The sequence below is a fragment of the Mercenaria mercenaria genome, chromosome 15 (assembly GCF_021730395.1).
Source record: "Mercenaria mercenaria strain notata chromosome 15, MADL_Memer_1, whole genome shotgun sequence".
Lineage (NCBI taxonomy): Eukaryota > Metazoa > Mollusca > Bivalvia > Venerida > Veneridae > Mercenaria > Mercenaria mercenaria.
In genome coordinates this window covers 10,999,588-11,026,383 of record NC_069375.1, presented here as the reverse complement: position 1 = coordinate 11,026,383, position 26,796 = coordinate 10,999,588, and the positions used below count along the sequence as shown (strand labels likewise).

At 34.9% G+C, this 26,796-nt stretch overlaps 1 protein-coding gene across 2 annotated transcripts; it reads right to left on the bottom strand.

Moving 5' to 3' along the window:
• Window positions 1-271: 271 nt before the first annotated feature.
• LOC123546554 (uncharacterized) lies at window positions 272-26,456 on the bottom strand. 2 transcript variants are annotated; one of them, XM_045332931.2, is made up of 8 exons: window positions 26,264-26,456; window positions 17,780-17,795; window positions 14,784-15,648; window positions 6,954-7,168; window positions 6,032-6,123; window positions 4,042-4,159; window positions 2,435-2,560; window positions 272-1,430 (listed from the first exon to the last, which is right to left on the bottom strand). In XM_045332931.2, the coding sequence occupies exons 3-8, from the start codon at window positions 15,644-15,646 to the stop codon at window positions 1,303-1,305; spliced, it is 1,542 nt and encodes a 513-aa protein (XP_045188866.2). In that variant the 5' UTR covers window positions 15,647-15,648; window positions 17,780-17,795; window positions 26,264-26,456; the 3' UTR covers window positions 272-1,302. The 2 variants fall into 2 exon arrangements, with proteins under 2 accessions (XP_045188866.2, XP_045188875.2); XM_045332940.2 differs by lacking the exon at window positions 17,780-17,795.
• Window positions 26,457-26,796: the final 340 nt, after the last annotated feature.

The window sequence follows — 26,796 nt, the reverse complement described above, 5'->3', positions numbered from 1 at the left end:
CCAGGTCAAATAGAATCACTTTATATCTTTGTGAATTACATTCTTCAGGAATGAACTGATTTATGACACATAATTTCTCACTCTCACTGCTTCCATGAAAAAGTGCCATACAGATTTCCACCAAATATGGCTTTTGAATATTGAGATGATCTGCTCTTAAAGGGAACCTTGTGTGTATGAATGAGGAGATTATTTATGGCAAACATTTATAGATTCCTCCAGTGTAAGACAGAGACCTGTTGGCATAATATAATTGTACTTTAACAAAAAGTTTTTTTTTTTTATGGTTTTATTTTATTGTAAGAACAGAAAACAAGTTTGGCACACAAAACATGTGAACAAAATTTGATACAGCTTCAAAACACAATTTAGCCATACTGGTATTTGCACAAAATGCATTTAATATAAATTTATTCAAAATTTAACAATGATGTAAATATAGAAATCTGACAAAATATTAAATGTTTATATATACATGTTTATGGATAGTAATGATGGCATGTTAGTTGGTTAAATTAATGCATGGATGATGAAATCTGAATGGAAAAATATGAAATATAATTAAAATAGGGAAAGAAATACAACTTAAAAAAGATATGAAATTATCAACTATGTTTTATCTGAAAGGACTTCAGAACATTTGATTTCTGACATAAATTTCAGTTTGGAAAATTAGACTAAGGTAGTTGTCAACATAGTGCATCACTGACATGGTACCCCTTGACCAAAAACATTCAACCTAAGACAAGAACCAGCAATATTTGTGAAGAAAAACAATATTTTAAAGGAGACCTACCTTACATTACACATGTTATTAGATGATCTAACGGGTGTAAAAATGAACTAGGTATCTGTGTAGAAAACACAATGTCTTAATTATACCAAGCTTACGAATGGTACATGTATATTTCACTTTCATGCATACGCAAAATGAGGCTGAACTTGTGCAGAACAATGGGCAATACATCACATCACAGAAAAAAGTACTGTTATTATATAGACAGCACATATGCGGGAAAAGTTGCAAATATATATAGCATTTACAGCAGCATTTACTTTCTCGCAAAAATACGTAATAAACAGGCGTGTTGTGTTGAGCAAATTACAAATTGAATACGAAATGCAAACCAGTATTATAACGTCTTAATTTTTCTATCATATGTGCACTCATACATGTGATCAGGTACCTTAGGAAAACGTAATGGTAACAGAAAGTGTCAGTTTATATATAATCGAACCATCCTTTGAAAAAAAAATACATATACACTGTTATTGGTGTGGCTATGGTTTGTGTGTACTTCCTCAAAATGTTGAAAAGGGCCCAAGCACGTGAGACTTTTCCCTTCGTAGTGATCGAATTGTGAACGCCGGGCAGTGGGGCTTGTTGTAGGAGAATTTAGGGCTGTAGCTCCCCGGTCCTGGAACTTTTTCTGAAAACACAATGAAACGGAAGTAATTACGTGAAAAAAAGACCATTTTAAGAATAAATTCAAAAAAAAATTACAATGATTTTGTTGTTCAATAAAACCATTAGTTGCAGTTTTAAGCTGCGCATGATGTAGGTCTATGACAAAAGTGCAGCCCGAGTGATATAACACGCCACTGAGCCTCCGCGATAATGAATTAATTCCAGAGCAATCGTGCAATACGATACTGGTATATTATTTCAATAAATTACACTTGTTATAATAGTAGCTTGGTCTGGGCATAATATCTTTGCCAAATTTGATAATTAGTTGGATTTGTCACAGAGGCTCTGAAGTTTTGGCCCTTGCATTACAAAAATTGTCAAATGTTCATCAAAGTTAGTAGCAATATTTACAGGCATAAAATCATCTCAGCCAAGTTCGATGACCATCTGGATCATCCAAAGTTTATCTAGAAATACGGCCCCTTAATTACTCAAAATTGCGAATCTGTGTGTTATCTCTTGAGCGGTTCTTATCCAAAATGTTTACCATACTTGGCTGCAATGTTTATGGGCATTTTATCTTATCAGCCAGATTCTCCCAGTCACTCTTTAGTCGTGGCCCTTGAATTACTTAAAATTTTGAAAACTGACAGTGCCGGCTCCCCAATTGAGCAGTTCTACCCAAAGTTTACCATACTTTGCAAAATGTTTTATGAGCATAATATCTTGGCGAAGTTTGATAACTAGCCAAAATTTCGCAGCTGGTCGTGAGTGCAGTTAAGAAACGGATTTCGGATTGTACAAGTATAATAGTTTTAATTCCATTTGTCTTTTAAATGGCGATTAGCTTTTCCATAAGCTCTAGAAGTCGTATCTATACGTACCTGCAAGCATAATTATGTAAACTATTATTAGACTGGACCAATAATATGGGCACAACAATATCTTTTGTGTACGAACAGTCGCTGTATAAGTATTTAACTGGCGGAAATTCTACAACAATTGTGCGAATCAATTACTAACCTTTTGATGACCAGACGACAGTTCCTTCCCGCCTAAACTGGTGTGAGAATGCCGGTGCTTTCTTCAACACAATCTTGTCCGCCACATCTTTGTCGTAGTCAACAGGTGACGGTTCCTTTTCGCTACCTGAAATGCAGTTTGTATCCAACAGCACTGACGCTAGACAAACACTTAATACGCTATCTAACGCAACGCACTCTAATATCTTTTTAATGAAAATGTTCTAATTTGTAGTTCTCAGTTTTAGCGTTCAGTTTACCTATACTGAGTATTTCTTAAAGATAATCATAAACACTGTCTTACTGTACCTACAACAATATTTTACTGTAGGAGAAGACCTCTGTTAGATGTTGCTTTCGGCTCTGCTCCTTTTACTAGCATGTATCTTTACAATGCAATCATTGTTTGATATAATCTATGTTTAAACTAACTAACGTAACTTGATATTTTGACAGTATCTTAAAAATCGCTAAACGTACAGATTTTGAATGATGTACACTTTTAATGGCTATTTGTTTTTAATTTTAAAAAAAGTATAATAGACTAGATCTACTGCTATTGTATAACTTAAAACATTTTACGGTTGCAACAAAACAAGAGCTGTCACTATTTGTGACATATGCCCCCGAAGCGTGCCCAAGAATGCTACAGTTGTCTGCGCAAAATAGAACAGAATAGTCTAGGTAGGCCTTTGAATCATTTTGTGACATTGACCTTACCTTGATCTGAGACACCCGGGTCATAAGCGCGACACACCTTTTTAACATTTTTGTCAAATTATTTTCAAATCCCTTGATAAATGACAGAGTTACGGACCAGACAAGAAAAAGACCATGTTAACATTTGACTTCTGAGTGTGACCTTGACCTTGAAGCTAGGGGTCTAGGTTTGGCGCATGACACGTCATCTCAGTATGGTAAACATTTATGCTAAGTTATTCTAAAACATCTACATGGATGACAGAGTTATGGACCGGACACGAAACAGACTCTGTAAACCTTTGACCTCTAAGTGTGACCTTGATCTTGGAACTAGGGGTCTGGGTCTTGCGCATGACACGTCCTCCTATTATATTGAACATTTATGCCAAGTTATTTCAAAATCCTTTTATGTACGGCTGCAGCCCGGACAAGACTTTACACGGACACACGCACGGACGAACGGACACATCAGCAGTCTTACAACGATTAAGTAATACATGTATGTGCATTTTTTCAAACTATTTACATATGTGTGTGGGCGTAAAATGATTGATATTGTAGATTAACAACATCCGATTCTGACAAAAAAATGTTACTGTTACTATTAATGTATATGTATGAAACTGTCCGTATTGTATAGCAAAATAGCAGTGTTGCGCTAAAAATTTGGGATGCCTGATTTTTTTTAAATACTCAGAAAAGTGCAATTCCATTGTCCATGCTTCTATCTCAGAATGGATAAGGTACAATTTGCGAGTTAGACAATTCTTCCGAAATGAAGGGTCTTAAATCTTTGGACAGGTAAATGAGATCTCGTTGGCCGACGAAGACGCTCATGTCGGTGACGACCATCCTTTGGTTCAGACGAAGCGCCACAATTCATATATTTTAGAAACATGAAGTTACCTGCTTTGCTGAACGTTGTTTCCCTTCTTGTCCCGATAGTGAAAGATGGTGCCTCTATCATTGTGCGCTGGCGTGGACCCAGGGCTGGTCGGTGACGGTAATGGGTTGGAGTGGGCCACTGCAGAAAACATTTTTTTCACGTGAACAGATTATATTGAATAAAAGTATGCGTATATATATATATATATATTTAGTTGAGACTATGATTACAGCATTAAGTAGGCTAACTTAATGGTCATGTCAGTTGAGCATTGTTCAATTAGTTAAAAAAGATCTCCAGATGATCACTATAGGGCTTTGTAACAATCACTCATTATACAGGTCATTGCTGACCTACCCATTTAAAGGTTTAGGTCATTGGTCCAGTATGTTGAAATAGATTGTACAGAACAACTAACATGACTAGAACTGTCACAGGAGTGACTCATACCCCCACCATACGGTCTTGTCACAGAAGAATGGCAACCATAAGAAATCTTAAAAATACTTTGGAGTACTTCATCCTGGGCTTCCACATATAAGTAATACTAGTATAGTAATACTAGTAAATATATTAAATCTCTAATATTAGAGATACACTAAAAGTGAATACAAAAAAGTGTCTTACTGACCCATGTTACCACAGAAAAATGTTTTTACTTTTTACATAGGACTTACAATAAAAAAGTTAGAAAAATACCTAAAATATTGAAAATCTAAAAATAGGATTTCTAAAAATAGACTAATTCCTGGAATTTAAGGGGGAAGAAACTCAGTACAAAAGTTAAAAAAAAGTTACTTCTGTTTGGCTCTAAGCCAATCAGAATGAGATAAAGTGAAAATACATCAAAATTAACCTTAAATTCTAGGTAAAAGGGGACACAATTCAAGAAAAATTAGTGTCAGAGTTATACATCTTGTGTCACATGATGTGGGTGATGAGGTGGAACATCTATTTTAAGTTTGAATCAAATCCATTCAGTAGTAACTGAGATATTGTGAAAATACATCAAAATTAACCTTAAATTCTAAGTAAAAAGGGGCATAATTCATGAAAAATTGGTGTCAGAGTTATGCACCTTGTGTCACATGGTGTGGGTGATGAGGTGGAACATCTATTTTAAGTTTGAATCAAATCCGTTTTGTAATAATTGAGATATAGTGAAAATACATCAAAATCAACCTTAAATTTAAAGTAAAAGGGGACATAATTCATAAAAAATTTATGTCAGAGTTAAGCACCTTATGTCACATGATCTGGGTGATGAGGTGGAACAACTATTTTAAGTTTGGATCAGTTCCATTTAGTAATAACTGAGATATAGTGAAAATACAACAAAATTAACCTTAAATTCTAAGTAAAAGGGGACATAATTCATGAAAACTAGGTGTAAGAGTTATGCACCTTGTGTCACATGATGTGGGCACATGATGTGGGTGATGGGAACATTTATTTTAAGTTTGAATCAAATCCATTCAGTAGTAACTGAGATATAGTGAAAATACATCAAAATCAACCTTAAATTCTAAGTAAAAAGGGGCATAATTCATAAAAAAAATGGTGTCAGAGTTATGCACCTTGTGTCACATGATGTGGGTGATGAGGTGGAACATCTTTTTTAAGTTTGAATCAAATCCATATAGTAATAACTGAGATATAGTGAAAATACAACAAAATTAACCTTAAATTCTAAGTAAAAGGGGACATAATTCATGAAAACTTGGTGTCAAGAGTTGTGCACCTTGTGTCACATGATGTGGGTAATAAGGTGGAACATGTATTTTAAGTTTGAATCAAATCCATTTGGCAATAACTGAGATAATAGATTTCGGGACGCGACGGGACGGGACGCGACGGGACGCGACAAAACTGACTCCTATATACCCCCCTCAAACATGTTTGGTGGGGGTATAATTAATTAAGAGAATTCATAAGTTAAACGATATAAAGTTAACATGTATATACAGACTTTGTGGGACATTATAATTTTATGACAAATTTTGAACTTACCGCCGAGTCATTATAGAAGTCTACTTTGGACGTCCACACTTCCGGGTTCTGAAACCATGTCTTCTCCCAAGATGTCCTTGAACCACTACCAGCTGAGTTTTAAAACACAAAATATACAAAACGAAATAAGCTAAACAGAGAGCCGGTTTGTTATGTCTTTCTCTTAAACTTGACTTACTGATATTTTTAATCAGTTATATATATTCTGTATCTCTAAGGGTGGAAGTTTACATTTTTTAATTTGCGGATATGGAGCTCAAAATCATCTTAACGACGGCAAAAATGTAATTCCTATTGAAACAATCTTGGTTATATATTGTGTCCATAATGTTTTTTTAAAAGATGAATACTTCAAAATTATATAGATATTTTACATAGTCTATGTTGCTTTGATTTATTCTAACATTGCTATTCTGAAAGCTTCCTATGGATCAAGCGACAAATGGAACCAAAAGTAAAATGTTTTTTGTTTTGGCCAAAATATGACCGAAATACAATGTCCAAAAATACCATGTCAAACATTTCGAAGAAGTTTGATAGAATGACTGGAGTTTTGAGTTGCGTAGACGTGACTATTAGTTCCACATTCGGCCCAGATGGCAGAAAAATCACGTTGTAAAAACTGTCCATGAAGATTTTTGAAAAAAAATGTTTAACAAGGATTAACAACCACTGTAGTGTACGTTTCAATTAAAATACATCTTGCATTGTCAAAAACTAGAGACTACCAAAGACCACTACTTATAAAAATCTTTTTAGAATCTGTCAAGTAAGTGAAATAAGCAATAAGAATTACTTCGTGCATTTTCAACAAAATGAAATAACATCAACAACTATACTCTTTTAGAGTGAGGTGACTACTGAGCATCTGAAAATGATGATGATGATGAACTGAATTATATGAGCTTAAGATTGAATATACCTTTTTCAATAAAACATTTGGATCCAAAAGTCCAAGCAGGGGAGTTTGTCTCGTTCAAAGGTCTGTTCCTTGGTGAATAATTTGTTGGCCCTGGTCCCTCCATGTCAATCCTCAGGGGAGGGCGGGACTCCATGGCTTCATCCCATGTTATAACCTTCTTAGGCTTTTGGGGCTCCTCGTAATACAGACTTGGGCCGCGCGGTACTGGCTTTGTCCTGAAAGAAGACTTACTATGCTAGAGCTTTTGTTTGCGGTGCACTAGGAAAGGTTGTTGATGTATATTTTGTATAAAGAAGTACCATACAGCGGAAATGACGTTAAACTGCTGATCAAATGTTTGCGTGACGTTGTACAATCATCCCTACAACGTCGCGCCATTATTGTACATCTTACTGTACATGTGCAAATATGCCTCGCCCGACAAAATGGTTAGTTATTATGGTTAAAAATTGTGAAAGCAATCTGAAAAACTCTTCCATGTAAATTCTTCTTAATATCCGTTCATTTATGAAAGAAAAAAAAAACGAAATTACCATGGCAAAAGTTTTCATAATTCGTTTATACCACAGCAAAAGACAAGAACTTGCACCTTTATCGAAAAACAATTTTCTTAATGATATCCTAAATAATAAAATGTAACAGTCTCAGGAAAAATGTGCAGCCTCGACCGGGACTCGAACCTCGGACCTTCGGCTTACCGTGCCAACGCTACAGAGAGGCCTTCAGAATCGAGAACAGCTACACACCTTTCCTCTTAATGCGAGACAATGGCACTCCTGGCCAATGTCTGCCGAATTCAGATGCACACCCCAGCAAAAATGCTTCGCCCATCTCGGTAGAACCTCCAAATGTAACAGTCTCGGGAAAAATGTGCAGCCCCGATCGGGGCTCGAACCTCGGACCTTCGGCTTACTGTGCCAACGCTCTACCAATTGAGCTACCGATACGAGAACCGCTACAAAGAACTCTATTGATTATACAGCTATTTCTCGGTAAAACTCCTGAAACTGGTAAGAATATGTAAAATGTATTTTATTAGGACTGCTAAAAGTTTAGTTAGGACTGCGATTACAAACTAGTATTCTAACTACATTCCTCGAACACGAAGGTACCGGAAATGCAGTCTTTGTCTGATGCCATTCAATCACATGACACAAAACTCACTGGATAAGTCTGTTTTCACTCATGCACATTCTATAGATTTTGAAATTGATGGACAGACATCTGGCGCCCTGTCCCTTTATCTTACTCGCTATTATTGTTTTTTTTCGTTTTCCAATTTATTTATTTGCAATAGTTTCTATCCCATGGCAAGAAAATGGTTCTGGACCCAAGTAATAAATTGTTTGGATACAAATCTTAAAATGTACTTCGAAACAGACAATCAAATGCCGGTGGTTTGACTTGTCTCCAAAATTCAGGCGTTTAAATTTGATCGCAAGGAACGAAAAAGAGGAAACTACTGCTAGTTGCACGATCTGCTAAATCCCTACAAATCAGAGTAAGTCTGGTATACGTACGCTTCAGGGTTCCATCCAGCCATTTGGACTTATAAGCACCGCTATGAATGTTAAGTATACTTCTATATACCTTGTCATACAGCGTCATTTAGCATCATTTCACAAGGTAATGTCCATAGGTATAAAAACAGATCAAAATATATATACTCCGGGTGTGGGCTAGATTCGCTTCTTATAATCGCAGCATCTGGCAGTGAAATTAAATATTAATAGCATTCAATGTAGCGACACACGGTTTCCTTTGTTAAAATTAAAACTATTCCAGCCTTCGCAAAAAGATATCCATGCACTTTTCACGTTATCTATCCTGTCTTTATTTCAAAGATAACAAATTTATTTGAATGCAAACTGAAGTTTTGTCATTTGTCATCTTAAATTATTAACATTAAGCCATTTTAATATCCTGCAATCTCTTGTATCGCTATGTAAACACACTTTTTGTTTATTTTTATTTCAATAAATAAAACCTAAAACCGTATGACTAGGTATTGTCACAAAATGTACACAAAAAGATCACTTCAGATTACATAGACTTCATTATATACATGGAAAAGAAAGACAAAAGGATCGATAGAAATCATAGAAAATAAAAGAATGACATAAAACGTTCGTTAATACGCTTACACCCTTTGACAAAGATCTGTGACAATTTGGATATGGCATACAGAAATCGGTCATAAATCGAGCACGTTTCCCAGCCTATTTACAATTTTGTTCTGGATATTGTACAATGCATCTGGCTTTTAGAAATGTTTCAGCATTGATATTTCGTATCTGGATGGAAATTTCATTAAGCCAATTTACTCCTATTATACAGTTTTGTTTACTCCTATTTTCATATTTTATTTGTTGTCAATGATGAATAGTTTTAGTCAATCTGACTTAAGTACTTGATCTTCTAAATGAAGATCTGAGAATGACCCATTCACATTCGTCTTATGTATATTTTGGATTTCCAATATTGCTATTTTTATTTTCGCAAATCTGTATTTATTTGAACTAATCAGACGATTTGTTCGAATGTCAAAGAGTAAGAAAAATGTGCAGTCAATCCAGGGCTTGAACCCGGGACCCCTCGCTTACAAAACATGACCTACCGACTGAGCTAACCGGCTATCTGACACATTACGACATAAGAGTTGTAAATATCAAACATCAAGGCTAACTATAGATTTGCAAAATGTTGTAAGTTAAGCTCTGATTTGCTAGCGAAAGGGTCGTCAGAACGGGGCTATCAATAGCTCGTTCTCAGATCCTAAGCGTAGCGTAATAGGAGATGTACTTTAGTCACATTGAGTTGGCGGCTGTTCGTATAGCTAACGTTTTATTGTATTCTAGCATACAACTGCTATTATTGTCTCTTTTCGAGGGTGTTTTAACAGAAGAGAAAATGTGTATTAACAGAGAGATTCTCGCGCTCACGTGCTGTTATAACACCTAATTATATTAACACGTTCCGTGGCAAAGCGTAAACGTATTACGGATAATTCAAAAGGATAAACGGATAATTCAAAAGGAAATGACGTCAACGTGAAAAAACAACGTAGACTTTACCGCGTATTTCATGGAAATTAAATGACATTGAGGGACAGTATATTTAGAAATTATATGCTATCGGGTGATTTTCGTGAATAAATCCTGTTTGGGTCAGATGCCAAGAATTATATCACGAGGCGTAGCGAGTGATATAATGCAGCATCTGAACGACAAACGTGATTTATTCAAGAGCAATCACTGAATAGATATTTATTCGATTCTAACACGTATCAAGAACTTAAGTACACCCTTGTCGCATGCATTAAATATTTGCCGTTCAGTCGGGTTCTTTTCCAGCGCGCCCTACGCCGCTGACCTATGACGTAATATGTGACTCAGAACATGAATTGTTGTTAATAATTCACGTTCCAGCCTTCTTTGTTTAATAGGAAAATGAATCGGATCGTGTTAGAATCATTTATCTGGTTTTGTGCGTTTTATGCTAGAATAGCGTTAGCGCTTGTATTTTTCGTGTTATAACATCTTCAGAATCCCTCGGGAACCGTTGGTACCCTCGCCTTAACGGGCTCGGGTATGAACCAATCCCTCTGGATTTTGCAGAAGTTATAACACACAAAAAAAAACATGCGTTATCCCTACATTATAACACAGGCTTCTCATGGGTAACTTCGGGTATTTTGTAGCCAGTCAAGTATTGGTACCCATGGAACGCTCTGTCTTTAGGGTCAGAAAATTCATGGTAACAGATTATATGCATCAGCTATGTATAGCTTCGGTTAAAGAAACGCATTTTGATGGCAAATATTTTGCGTTAATATTTGATATGGTTTCAACACCGTTTTCTCCACAATTTGCCTATTTCATTCATGTAACGACGGCCAAGTAGCCTGACTTGAGCTGCTGTATTCTATCCCCGTACTGACCATTTTCTGCGCAACAACATATGCCGTGACAATATACAGCGCTAACACATACTGTTTTTAATGTCTGTCAGGAGTATTCTTGTAGCTTATTTAGAAACTTGATTTACTATTATCTATCCGGCATGAAAATGTTAATACTTAATATTAAATGATACATTATGATTGGACAATTTAGTTCAACTTCTGGCGGTTTTTTGTGAGATAATGAATGTGGTAGAGAGAAGCGTAACCGCGTGCCCGTCAATTCAAAACTGCACAGTTTTTGAAAACTGTTGTAGCATTGTCAGTTCGTTAATGAATAGTTAATAGCGTTGGTAAAATTCTATTATCTCTTCACAAAACTATTTCATTTGAAAGCAGATCAGTGAATAATTAGCAACGTTAAAGTAGTTATTTAATAAACTGCCATGTTCTTTATGTATGTATTAAAACACACAAAAATTAATTAAAGAAATACTGTAACCAGTATCATATTCGCGTTGGTTATTTTTTTATGTTAATTCCAAACTTATGCCAGATTGTATACCATGACGATTTTGTTCATTTTAACAAAACTGCAACCATGAATTTCATAATGCCTTTGTTAAAAATGTGGCTACCACCTTTGGTATGATGGACATATTACATATCATTTTCATATTAATTCATATTTCCAATAATTGTTAGCTATTGTTCTCTCATATATTTGTCAAGTTAACAACATGATTAACATTGTAGAAAGTATCACTGAATCCATTATTCTTATTACCTCCCTTTATGTTTTTATTGTATAAGTTCATGTGTAATACTGAAAGTAGTGATATTCTACTATTTATTTATCTCTTTTAACATAAAAGTAAAACCCTTACGCAGCTTTAAACAGCTTAGTCACTGACTGAACTTGCGTACATCAGCAGTGACTGTCTATAAAAGAAGACAACATTAGACCGTACCGGGCTTGATTCCCAACTTCTGGACAAAACGTCTCTATAGCGAACTGATAAAAGACTTGTTTTATGTGATAAATGTAGAAGAAACAAAAGCTGTCACTACATTTTTTGTATTAGTGACAAATGCCCCCGAAGCGTGCCCAAGAATGATACAGTTGTCTGTGCAAAATACGCCAGAATTGTTTAGGTATGAATCATTTTATGGCCTTGACATTGACCTGAGAGACCCGAGTCATAAGCACGACACACCTTCTCAATATAATTAACATTTCGTGTCAAATTATTTTCAAATCCCTTGATAAATGGCAAAGTTAAGGACCAGACAAGAAAAAGACCATGTTAACCTTTGACTTCTACGTGTGACCTTGACCTTGGTGCTAGGGGTCTTGGTCTTGCGCATGACATGTCATCTTATTATTGGAAATATTTATGCCAAGTAATTTTAAACTTCCCTCATCGATCACAGAGTTATGGACCGGACAAGAAACAGACCATATTAACTGGATCTTGCGTATGACATGTCGTCTCATTATGGGGAACATTTATGCCAGGTAATTTCAAAATCTGTTGATGAATGGCAAAATTATGGACCGGACACAAAACAGTCCCTGTTAACCTTTGACTTCTATGTGTGACCTTGACCTTGGAGCTAGGGGTCTGGGTTTTGCGCATGACACATCGACCCATTATGATGAACATTTATGCCAAGTTATTACAAAACCCCTTTATGGATGGCAGAGTTACAGCCCGGACAAGAATTTACAAGGACGCACGCACGCACGCACGGACAGTGCAATTTTAATATGATCTTTTATGATCTAATATGATAATTTTTATGCAATTAGCCCCCCCCCCCCCCCCCCCCCCCACACACACACACTTCCCCACGTCCCACTGCAGAACAAGTAGCATTACCACCAAAATTACAAAAAATATCCGATTTATTCAACTTGATCACTAACACCATCAGTGCAGAGTTGTATTCGTTCTACAGAGAGTGCAAGTTTTTCATATTTATATTTTCATATATTGTAGGTCTGTTATACTGACCTCCCATTGTACGACCAAAATCTAGGTACTACTGTCGGTTCCAGAGGAGGGAACATGTAGTCACGTGTTATGTCACATGACACACATCGCAAATCAAATGGTTCCTTAAGGTCACGCGTTTTTTCCAGTCCCGTTTCCTCAAGTTCTTCAGAATGGGCAGACATGGGTATTTTATGTCATATTACTTAAACCTCTTATACTGTCACTTCTGAAGATCAGCTCCCTCCATACAACGAGATATATTTTCTTAGATTCTCAGTAGATTAACCTCTTTACATTATCCTCTGTACAACTTAAAAAGTTCAGTTTCCGTGCAAGAAGTAAGTATCATTGTGAGGAGATTGCAATGTTACAGCTTTTTAATACCAGACACTTTTGTCTACAATACATTGCTTAAGCAAGCGATAAATCTACAATTAGAACTTAATCATGCGCACACAAAAGGTGTAAAACCCTGTCATTGACAATCCATTCTCAAAGATTGTTAATCCATTCTATAATCCCCACATTTATGAAAAATAAATTAACATAACAACTCTCGGTATATGTCTTAAAGCGCACAAAATCTTCATACACTGATAAAAGCCATACAAGACAGGCTGTTTAAGTGTTTAAGGTCGTTTTATCTCGATGTTTTACAGCATTACAAGTGGACAATCTATGATTAAAAGGAAATTGAACGACTTCAAATTTGTATCAAAACCCCCATATACAACGCTTGCCCTATAAATCCTGTATGACATGCTGTACAAGCATTGAAATAAACCCAAAACGAATGCACCATCATCATTACTGCCAAAATTATAATCATAAGTATGATACACGATTTCATCATCATCACCATCATCATCATCATCGTCACCACGATCATCGTTATCATCATCACCACAACCACCAACGTCATCATTATTATTATCAGTATGATCGTATACTTTATTATTTTAACCACCAGCATCATCGTCGTCGTAGTCATTGTCGTCTTTTTCATCAGCATCAGCAGCATCAATATTTATCATCGTTGTTACCATCATCATCACTTCCATCACAGTCATCGTCCGCAATCATTATAACTATTATTATCGTCACGAATACTATATAGTCCTACGAAATGAACATAGGTTAAGTGGGAGCAGCACTACGCATTTTCTCCGCCATAAATCTGTACAAAACAAGATTTTTCCCCGCCATAAATCTGTACAAAAACACGATCGTGACAGTACTTAGATACGCAGTAAAATCAACAATTTTCGCGTTTGTTTTGAGTGTTTTACAAAAATACTTTCAAGCTAATCTATGCATTACAATATTCAATAAGGGCCGATAATACAAGTGTCGATATATCCGATATAACAGCTGGAGTTGTTCAAAATTTCTGTAATAAAACTCTTTAATATCTCATTTAATGTAGTTGGTCAGTTCAACTGTATTAGAAGAGGCAATGACGAACTACTTGGATGAACTTAAATACACAGTATGTTCATTTTGCACAGACTGCATGAAAACTGTTGCGAATTAATGATACATAGTGATTTAAGCAGAGTCGTATTTTTCATATTTTCATTTTGTACACCATTAGTTGAATATCATATATTTGCTTGTAATACGAATAAAACAATAAAATCAATAACAGTTATTAATGATAATTAAGCGGCAAGCCATTATACGAACCCAGGATATTTTTGCATGATAGTCTGATTTTATAGTAGACAATCACTCGTTTCTTCTATTCTAGCTTCAGCCGCTTTGGAGGGATGTGCTTAGAAAGTTCAAATTGATCACACATTAACATTTAATCAAATTAGGAAGTCTTTTCTTTTTTCAGAGGTTTACTTACTTTGGAAACACTGAATATATAATTGTCGCATTATTTGTCAACTTTATAACTGTATGTATTTTCAAAAGTTTACTTACTTTGGGGACATGGTTACGGTCGCAAGGCGCACTAATTTTGGTGGTCTCCGCATTCTAGGCATTTGTGGCTGGAACCTCATATCTTTCGCTGTCGGGTCTGTTGCAAAACCGTAAAACTGTCCAAGGGAAGTAGCTAAATGAGTGAATCTACTTGTAGATGGAGATTTCGAATAATAATCAGAATGTGAGCGTGTTTGTGCGGTATGGAGGGGCTTCCGTTCCACCTTTACTGAAAATGGAGTTTTTGAGTCTCGGTCAATTTCTGATTTCACTTCTTTTCTCTCCCTTTCTGTGTCATATGACATTTTTGTCCCATCTCGTATAGAAGTTTCGGTCAATGGACGGGATAATGGAAAATCTGAATACTCTCCTAATTCTGAAGGCGCGTTCTTTTGAGTTTCTTTCAATTTTGATTGTTTAACAATGTCCACCACGTGTTCTGAACGATCAGTTACGTCATCTCCTCTCCCAGAATCCTTTTCAACTTTATCCGGTAATTTGAATTCTGTTACTTTGGCATTGCCCTTTACAGGCTTTTGTTCGGCTGGTTCCATATCTGTTCTGGTGTCTATTGGAACGTTGTTATTGACCTTTTCTTCACTTTTTGCTGTATCTAGTTCTAGTTTAAGTTCTTCTTTAACTGAAGCAGTTGTTTTTTCTATATCTACTTTTTCACAGGTACTTTCTTGTTTTGCTTGCGATGGTTCTTTTCTAATGACCACGTCCTCCCCGGTAGTACGACCATCTGGTCCAGGGACCGGATCGATTGTGGAGGGTTTCGGGTTCGAATCTTCGAGGATTGGCCCCTGTACGCCCTGTATATTAGGGCCGATGGGCGGGGCTGCAATTTCTGTAGCGGACATTCCTGTAAAAGTGAAAGTAAAATGTTATTTTCCAAGCGATGGATATTGTATTTATTTTCTTTTATTTCTAATTAACTATCGTTCGCGTATTAAGAAGCTTTACAGTACAGATTAAAATGCACAAAACAAACTTTTGAATTCGCTCTTACAAGAGTATATGGCATTTAAAAGCCACAAAATTGTACCTCAAGCATACAATTACACAAAAGAACTCGAAATGCAAGCATTTATTTTATAACAGAATTTCTAAAGTTCTCTATAATTTACTACATTTTACACACTTACGTTATTCCACGGCAGTTCATTTTGTCTTTCTTTGAGAAAGGAGAGATTTATGGACCATTATCTCTAATGAAGTATTAATCTTTAATGCTCAAGTTTTCATTGTATTCATTTTAAATGCAGTATTCAAATTCAAAAATCTAATGTATCAAAGTTTCAAAATATCCCTGTACTAATGTGTATTGTCAGTGCCTTTACATCATTTAATACAGGCAAAAAGTCATGGTTGTCTAGGAAAACTAAATGTTTTGTTTTCGTTTCGAATATACAAAATTTATCGCTTTTTAAACGAACTAAACGTGTCCAAATACTCTTGAAAAGGATGGCAGAAAATAGAATGTAACATATAGTAATAATAAACGGATTGAAGGAAATAGGCACTAGTAAAACAAAACACAAATCCAGTAAAAGGGGTCACGTTTATTGAATAAAAGGTTAGTTTAAGATTATCAAAAAATCTAAACAATAAATGCTTAACAAAACTTTGACCTGTTTAAATACTTCTCATATTTCAACCATTTGAAAGACGTAACTTTATTTTGCCATTTGATATCTTTGAACTGTTTCTAGTTCTCTTAATATTAGGTAAATATTTTTTCGTTTACTTAATGATAATTGCTGTATACAATCTATATATTTTAGAAAGTGTGCTTCAAACACTTAAATGAGCCGCGCCATGTGAAAACCAACATAGTGGGTTTGCGACCAGCATGGATCCAGACCAGCCTGCGCATCCGCGCAGTCTGGTCAGGATCCATGCTGTTCGCTTCTAAAGCCTATTGGAATTGGAGAAACTGTTAAGCGAACAGCATGGATCCTGACCAGACTGCGCGGATGCGCAGGCTGGTCTGGATCCATGCTGGTCGCAAACCCACTATGTTGGTTTTCTCATGGCGCGGCTCAAATAAGGTTTTGAGAGTGTTTGACCCACTGTGCGTAAAGATGCAAAGTGCAAAATATTATCACATTGTGGATTTTAAAATGTCAATTAAGGTCAAAAATTGTTAGTGTCTCAGGTTATTTCGGTTTTTTTTTTTTTAAATATTCAAATGCAATAAAACTTCTTTATTTTATTGTTTATTTTTGTATGTTCAACATAGTACAACAGTCTTGGTCGCCTCCTTGCTGCTGATCCTCTTGTAGAAATGCTCAATTAGTGTTCATTTAGCATGCATGCATTAAAACAAATCATTCTAAAGTATATGCATTAAGATCTTTGTTAAAGTCATCCAGACGAGATCATATTTCTGTATTTTTCTTCCTCAGAAGGAGCACTAAATAGCTCGTTAAAATGTATCATTTAGAGTATATTGCATCTTTTTTTAACCAATCCCATGCCAGACATAATAGAGATGATCAGTCTTTACTATGAAGCGTATTATTAATCTAATCTCCAGCATTAAGATACAGCAGTCGATCGCTTAGCTTATTTCCTTTCAGAGATTTATTTCACTATATAACACTGATTTAGCCAACTAATACGAGATGCCATCTACTGAACACTTATAAGTATTTCCAGCCAATAAATGTCAAAGTAGGTTTAACCTTAACCCTGCTAGATCTCTAATATGGACTGGTCCATCACTCAATTTAGGCAGTACCGCTTACAATTCAAATGGATGTTCACTGAAAATTTACTGACTGAATAGCGAACAGTGCTGACCATGATCAGCCTGCACGGATTTGCAGGCTGGTCTTGGTCTGCATTGGCCGCAAAGGCAAAACCACTTTCAGCCAGCAGGTGAAGTACCGTAACAGGATCGTGCAAGTAAACATGCAATTTAACACACGTGCAAACACGAACTTTAACTGTTATTAGTTCCATTCGTTAAAATCTTCTGTAAAACTTACATGTATACGTTCATTCCTGCAAATAAAGATATAAAACACAATGTCAGTTGGGAAAAGGAAATGTCGACAAACATTAAAGCTGAACAAAAACTGTAAAGTACCATAATTTGATGCACTGTAGATATATATATATATATAACTTGCATGTATATTATAGCGTTAGTTACGCAGTAAAAGTCCTATAAAGAAGTGGAAAACTGATTTTTAATAATGATAAAAGGTTTCTTTATAATTTGGAATTAAGACATTCGTCCTTCTATCTGATTTTGCCAGAAAATTTTCAATTGCTTGCATGGAACAAGTCGCATTTGGTACAGCATCCGTCACCGAAATATGAGGAATGGCCTTAAAACTCGCGAACCAATATAATGCTTAAACTGTAGTAAGAACATATATCAGTTTACGGAATTAAGGTAGGACAACTCTAATGAACAATATTCCAAACTTAATTCAAGAACAATCGTTAACAATATGCCTAGGCTCTACAGTTTTAGTATAGGAGCTATCTGCCAGGTACACATAATTTGAGGAGACAGATTCAGATACGGAGGATCTGGGTGCGATACCCTAGCTCTATGCAGACAGAACCCATAGTTGTTTAACATGGTGGCCTCTTATTTGGATGTAGTTTCAATTTCTGGTGCCCTGAGTTACCACTAGACAACCCGGTCATTGGTTGATGACAACGTTTCTTTAATAAGTAATAATCATAGCCATTATTACATTCAGATATTTATAAATTATTTACAAGAAAAATTCATTTTCATGGCTACAACATAGGAATGAGTACCAAATCAAAGCTAAGTTTTGCCTCTTTGCCTCTTTATAAAGCTCCAACTTACCACTGGCCCCATTTTTATTATCATTGTGCCTGATTTCTATCAAAAATAGTCCGTATATGTTGACAATGGTGCATTATTGAACCTGTAACTTTTTTTTTTTTGGCTAATATGTTTCAAATTCAAAAACTTTAGATTTCGATAGTGTTAAACGGGAGCGTATTTCAAACTTTGTAATACTGTTTAAATATATCTAAATTCTAATTTTGTCCAGATTAAAAGGATTTCTCCTTTATCAAACACAATTTACAAACAAACTGTCGCGTGTTTAAATATACACAAGTGTTTCATTTAAATATTTGAATCCGTAGAGGGTATATGTAAATATCCAGCTAGAGGTTGAATAGACAGACAATCTCTTCACAACAAAATAATACTAATTTATTAATCGCTTAAGTCTCCCTGACATGTTACGTTTAAAGAGAAGAAAAAATCATTCTTTAGTAGACACATTCGATCTTAAAGGTTGGTTTTCAATCAAAAATCAAAAAAGGATGGAGGCATCGTTGTGAAGCTAAAATTGAGATGGGCGCGCCATCACATTCAAATGAATTAAACTGGACGCACCTCAGTTTATTCTTTCATTTGTATGTTTTATGCAATAAAAAGTATTGTATTATATTTTATTACATACTCGTTTTTATTCCCCGTTAAGTTACACTAGTACCGGAAACGTCAATATTTTTCCGTACACTGACGCCTGAATTTCATATCGGGTGCGTGACGTAATTCAGTGTGTGTTGTTGCACTATTTTTTTTTCTATTTAGTTCAGTATTGTCAATCCTATTCAGGCTATTGAACATATTTATGATATTTACATAATATTTATACATGTAGATGCGTATGTAATAAAAAGGCTATTATCTTTGCATCGGGAAATATGCACTCGTTCTTCAGCGGAAGAATATTGCGCGACTTTAGGAGCAGAAGAACTCGTGCATATTTCCCGATACAAAGCTAATAACCTATAAGTATATATAGGTTATTAGCTTTGTATCGGAAAATATGCACGAGTTCTGCAGCGTAAATATCGCGCGACTTTAGGAGCGGAATATTCTTCCACTAAAAAATATATGATACTCATCTCATGCCGTAAACGGGAAAGCATCCAGTCGTACTTCACAATATCAAAATTTAAATAAATACTACATCATAGCAATATCAATTACATTTTCGTTGATGTTCTTTGAAAATGTTTTACTTACATAACAGCTGGACATAACATTTTACTGTGTAACTAATGCAGCAGAAAGCTTTTTGTCACGTGTTACAAACTAAATATTTTGCATTACATAGATCTTATTGAACTACTTTATTTATTGCATTTTATTCACAATAACTTACAATTATTACATACTCGTTTCTGTTTCCCGTTAAGTTACAGTGGAACCTGAAACGTCAATATTTTTTCATATTCTGACGCCTGAATTCCACTTCGGGTGTGTGACTTAATTTAATGTGTCGTTGCATCAATTCTTTTATTTTGCTCTTTAATGTCAATCTTATTCATGCTATTCAAAAAATTCATGATACATATTTTGGTTAAAATTGTCGGAGAGCAAGTGCATTATGAAGTAGCTTATGATGTAAAGCTTGAACACTTCTTACGTTACAAACAGCAATCACTCTTTAGTGCCTCTACGACAATAAGAAAAAAACGAATCAGGTGACATGCCAAAAAAAAAAAAACAGAAACAAAAAACAAAAACAAAAATAAAGAAACACAAAAACAAAAATAAAGAAACACAACAACAAACATTTTGCCAATATATGGAACATGGACATGTGTTAGTCTTGACCTCCTTCGCCACACCCCCACCTCAACCAGAAACATAAAAAAATAATACGAATGAAAATCAACTTTTAATATAAAGTGTAGCCAGCTAGTGTAGGTGTGAATCATTTCAAATACATATAAGACAGTTTCGCATGATATTGAAAACATGTGATCAAAATGTGTTATCAAACGAAGTCAGGGCCAATGTTACAAAAAAGTTGATTATTTCATGAATTATCTTGTTATCAGTGTACTTGTCGGGCCATCAAATGTAAAAAAAAGAGCTGTCGGAGGACAGCAACGCTCGACTATTCAACAGCCTTGTCAATTGAATGAAGACAAAAGTCGAAAAAGGGGCATAATCTTGTAAAAATGCAAAACAGGGTTACGAAACTTGCACAGTGCATATCAGCTCATGACAGCGGACAAGTGTGAAGTTTCAAACCATTCCCATTAGTGTGTACTGAGATAAGCTTACATACAAAACCTTAACCAAAAATGTCTAAGTCGAAAAAGGAGCATAATTTTGTAAAAATGCGAAGTAGAGTTATGGAACCTGTGCATTACATGTCAGATCATGACAGTGAACAATGTATGTGAAGTTTCAATCCATTCCCATTAGTGGATACTGAGATACCAGCTTACATACAAAACCTTAACCAAAAATTTCTAAGTCGAAAAAGGGGCATAATTTTGTAAAAAAGCAAAATAGAGTGGTTATGGAACCTGTGCAATGTAAGTTAGTTTATCACAGTGAATAAGTGTGTGAAGTTTCAATCCATTCCCACAAGTAATTTCTGAGATTTTCAGAGATACCAACTTACATAAAAAAACTTAACCAAATCGGGACGCGGACGCGGACGCCGACACACAGGCGAGTCCAACAGTAGTCTACTATTCTTTAAATAGTCGAGCTAAAATCCTTAAATGTAAAGAAAGTATACATGTATCACGTTAAATACTGTACACTATCGACAGCATAAAATTATTTTTTAATCTACCTTACACTTATGATATAATATACCAGATATAACGACAATCGGCAAATAAAGTTTTCTTGAGCATTCTCCAGATTTTATGGAAATATTTTTGTTATTGCCTATCGAGAATACGTAAACACACTAAAATTGCGGAATATTTTGTAAGGAAACCGGTAAGAAAGATAAGACAGAATGATGAATAATCTTGGTCTACACCGCAGTGGAGGCGCCTGTTGTGAGCTGGATGATCCAACAGACTGGACAGGTTACTTTCTGCTGCCAACTGGATGTTTAGACCTTCCGGACAGGGCTACCATGCATTAATAATCCAGTATAGGTTTCCATATTTGCTGGTACAGGATCCATGGTATTATCGCATCAGGAGTGTTGTATAATATGTTCCGAGAAATAAAAAAAATAGCATTAATAAACATGCAAGGGGTTTGAAACCCTATGTGCAATCCACCTGGGCGTACCATTTGAGGCCTTAAGACGTTACGCTCATTGTTGGCGTACATTAGCGTAACTGACGTTATCGTCGTTTTTAGCCGTTTAGACGTTAAAGGGATTACTTGGGGTGGTTGGACTACAGTTTTCATAAATCATGTCGTTTCGATATTTAAGGAAATATTTGATATAGATGTACTATATAATATTTATTCAATATAATTATTTATCAGACAGTGAATTTTATTGCGGTGTTCAGATACAATTGTAATACATATACATTATTTAGTTTTCAAACGTAACGTCGACGTTACATTAATTTCACGGCTGTGACATCTCGGCTAGATTTTGCAATTTTCATGTGTTAAATTTAATTCATATTCAACGTAAGACTTATGCATATCAATTTGCAGACAATTGTATGTACTTTCAGACTGTAGTCGCTGTTTTGTAAACAAATACATATTTCTTTAAATATTTCGGCACGTAACAACTTCGTAATTTTATTTTTTGCATTTTTTGACACGTGTGACATCGCGGCTAGATTAAAGTATACATATATTAAACGCCATTATCAAAGTCAATATTCGACAAAAACTTATTAATTCAAAAGTAGAATTTATGTACTTTTTTGTCAAAATAAATATTATAGAAAGCATACAATAGTTAAAGAAAATACAGAAATTTTAACAAATCCTGTCGAGTGAAGACATTAAATCTTACGTTTTAAGTTGGATCTGTCTTTTGCTTCCTGTTTGTTACAGGAAGTATTGAACAGCAAATGACTGCAATGACGTCACATAATAGTTAACGTCACGTCACCGAGTCTTCTTATTTGACGGAAAAAAATAATTTTATGAATTTGCCAAGCCGTTAAATAATGCGCATTGGTGAATTCTGTTACATCTTACATGACGTTTTAGTGTTGTTTTCTATGATTCTCTGTCGAATTAAATTTTTACTAATTGTTAAACGTAAATGCGATCATATTTACTAACAGGGAGATTGTTTTGCCTTTCTTGTGATATAAGAAGATAAACAACCGTATTTCTAAAACAAATTTCATGAAACATTGAAGTGAACTAAACTGAAAAATTTCCGATGTTCGCCAACAACGTACGCAACGTCTTAAGCATTTGCATCTGGCAACAGGGGTAAGATAGCGTCAAGGGAAAGCTTGCTCTTATGCCCGCTTATTTCCATTTTCTTGATTTGTGCATTCAATTTTCTGACTACCACCATCCACATCTTTGCATGTGCGTGCACTGTTCATTATTCCCATTCGTAAGTTCTCACATAAAAATTTTATTCAATGTTTATTTTTAGATAATATTTTCATTATTATCTACACAGTTTCTTCGATTATTTCTCACTAAATTGTACTTAGAGGCATTGCTTTAGTATCGTTTTGGTTATTTACAATTTTCATATCACAATTCTGTCGCAGCATTTTTTTTATATATTTTCCGCTTTATATCTTATCACTAAGTGTAATTGTTTTTGCTATGTTTAAATTTTAATATATAATATATATAAACATGAAAAGTTTTCTTCAGTCTTTTCCAGCCATTGCAAATATTTATGTTCAGGCAGACGTAATTACAATATTGTTACTTTTTTAATGTGCTTTTATTTTTGTCATAAAAATGATTTTAGAATTTTGGTGCATGGATTACAAATAGCATTCATTCTTTTACCAATTGTATATAGTTTTAGCTTTTTGAGTTGCCTAGAAATTAAATTCGTTTCATACCGTTACATACTGTATATATGCAACAAATGATTAGCTTGTACATAAAACATAATGTTAGTTATTGTTCTGTGGATTCTCGCGTTTTGCAATGTATTTCCATTCGTTTTATTTTTTGTTTTTGGTTGAGGTGGGGGTTTGAGCGCAAGGTTTTGATTGTCTCCAGACGCTGCTGTTGTTGTTCTATTCATTATCTAAATATGATTTCACATTATTTGATAAGGCTATGAGTGATTTTGAGTGCCTGACTATGTCCAATTTTTTTCTACGTCTTACTACCAAACAACCGTTTAGAAGTCACTATATAGAACTTACGTTTGATGTGCAGATACAGATACAAGTGGCCTGGTGCAATACCCTGTTGCTCTTTCAGAGTAGATACCACTTTGTTCTCTAATGTGCTCAGTATAAAGAACCGATATACTCAAAGCCCTATTCCATGGGTAGAATCAGTACTGGCATCTCGGCAGGCTGGAAGACATTCAAGGGCGTCTAGGTGATTTCCATCGCCCGGATCGGCCGGGGTTTGAAACCCAAATCCCAGGATTGGCAGTCAAGCTTGCTACCAATGGATCCCCGAGCCTTCCAGTATCAAAGTATCTAACAAAATCTTATGACATAAACGATGGACCACTGGATGGCTGACAATTTACATTTGCAACAAACCAACAATGGTCGAAATAATCAACATAGTGCATTTACGACCAGCATGGATCCAGACCAGCATGCGCATCCGCGCAGTCTGGCCAGGATCCATACTGTTCGCTTTCAGTCTATTGAAATTAGAGAAACCGTTAGCGAACATCATGGATCCTGACCAGACTGCGCAAACGCACTATGTTGGTTTTCTCATGGTGCAGCTCATATAGTAATACCAAAGTATAACACAACAACTCAAATATACAAACTGCCTGCATGAACCATCATATACAACAGACTTCATGCCATATCTATCTAAACGAGTCTTTTTTCTTTCGAATATCTAAAAATCAATCTGGTGTAAAACGCTAAATTTTCTTTTATCAAATGTCAACAGGTTCGAAGATTTCGTGCTTGTAATTGGGAAAACGTCACATACAAAAATCCATGAACAGATCAAAACATCTGATTAACTTTTGTACAAAATAATGCTAAAATCAATCGCTAGATTTATTTATACTTGTAAATATCTATAATTTAATGCAATTTATATATTGACCTACTGTACAAAGTATTAACAATGCGACAAGTTATAATATCTCTAATGTATAAAAGGATTTAATAGATTTTAAAGCACTGTATTTGTTCAATACCTAGGCCATATTGCATGTACATGTATTATCCGGCCGACAAAAGATTTAATACTGATAAATGGAAAATACATTTTCGCCTAAAGATACCATACATCTAAACACTATTAATTTGAAATGTTAAAAGAATGGTACGGGAAAATGGGATTAAAATACAGTGGATCGTTCAAATTTTTGTTAGAAAGAAAGAGAAAATCAAATAATACATTTATTTGCGAATGATAATGATGAGTAAATAAGTATCATATCACTTATTAGTGAAAAACCTAGGTGAACATCCAACAGCCTCTTAAGACATTTTACTCTTTTTTAAACATCTTTTTTTTGCATAAGTTTGTCCTTTGAAAAAGTTTTTCCCCCAGAAAAAATGTGAGCAAGTTGCTTCCAAGGGTCTCCGAAGCTAAATTACATACACGTATTAGGCTTTAAAAGCTAACAGTATGGATACTGACCAGACTGCGCGGATGCGCAGGCTGGTTTGGATCCATGCTGGTCGCAAATGCACTATGTTGGCTTTCTCATGGTACCGCTCATTTGATTCAGGGGGTAGTGTGGGCTCAATTATGAAGGATGGCACAAAGTATATACAGTCTACATTTTCGGCACTTGATTCCAGTTGACGTTATCCCGTCAAGTTATTGTAAGCACTACATTTCAAACTTTTTTCGTATGGAATTATTGTGCAAGAATGTAGCTTTAAGTAAAAACCATTTTAAGGCATCTGTTCGGAAAAAAAAAAACAAAAAAAAAAAACAACAACTAAAATTACACAGTACAAATGTATTAAACTTTGAAACGTATACCTGAATTTCTTACTTTTGTTTCTCTTCTAATATTTATATAAAATTTGACCACATTGAAAAATGTACTTATAAGCCCACGGGAAGCCAGGTGCTCTTAGAATTATGTAGGAAACATTTAGTTCTAAATGTATATTGTATAATACATGTCCTTATAATAAATTACTTACTTACTTACTTTATATAAATGTGTCGGGTTATGAATTAAATTTGTTTTATTTTCACTTAGTGTGTTATTTTGATTAAGAATCATGTGCTGTAGTACACCTTAGTGCGAAAATATCAGAAACTTTATAAAATATGTTTCAAAGAAAAAAACGTTATAATTAAAACCATCAAATACAACTTCAACGAAGTATGAAAAATACTATGAAGAAGCAACTGTGTCTACCTATCAACACGGACTTTTGGCTAAACAATATCAAATTCATAACTGGCAGGCACTTGTAATGATAAACACATTTCATTTTTTTTTCCTTCACAAAAGAACCCAGACACGAAGATGTCAATGATCTCTTTTAACTAACTTAATAAAAGGAGCACTTAATTTCAAATTATAATATTCGAGTTAAAGTTTTGAACGATTTTAAATTTTACTTACTTGATTAAAGGGTCTAAAATCCTGTTAAATTTTCAACTCCATATCTCTACACTGTTAACAATCTGTTTACAAGCTAATCGAAATTAAAGGTTCCAGTGTCAAGACCTTGTAATTTGACAAGATCTATTCAATAATTTAAGAAACTCTATAAGGATTTAATGCCGCCATGTTGTAACCAATGAAGCTTTGGCGATTAACCAATCCGAGGTAATTAAATACCCTGTGTATTTCACGACTATGAATGAAAATTAAAAATGTAATAGGGCGTTCGTTTTATTTTTTGTTGGGTTTAAACTCAGCACGATCAATTATTTATCATGTCGTATAATCATGTGAACAGACAAAGATACGATTTTTCTCAATATAAAAAGAGATCGATGTGTTTGAAACAAGTGTTGGTTTAAAATTTTGTAACAGTTTATGTATACCTGATAAAGAATAGCCCAAAACTTAATACGTATATCTAATTTTTCTACGTCCCAAATTTAAGCATATATATGCAAACAAAATGTTTTAAATCAAAGTAAATTATA

Coding starts and splice junctions, on each gene's coding strand:
- LOC123546554 (XM_045332931.2), bottom strand. CDS start 15,646: ATGTCCGCTACAGAAATTGCAGCCCCGCCCATCGGCCCTAATATACAG. Junction 6,124..6,953: donor CAAATGTTTTATTGAAAAAG/GTATATTCAATC, acceptor TTTAAAACTCAG/CTGGTAGTGGTTCAAGGACA. Junction 1,431..2,434: donor TGTCGTCTGGTCATCAAAAG/GTTAGTAATTGA, acceptor TTGTGTTTTCAG/AAAAAGTTCCAGGACCGGGG.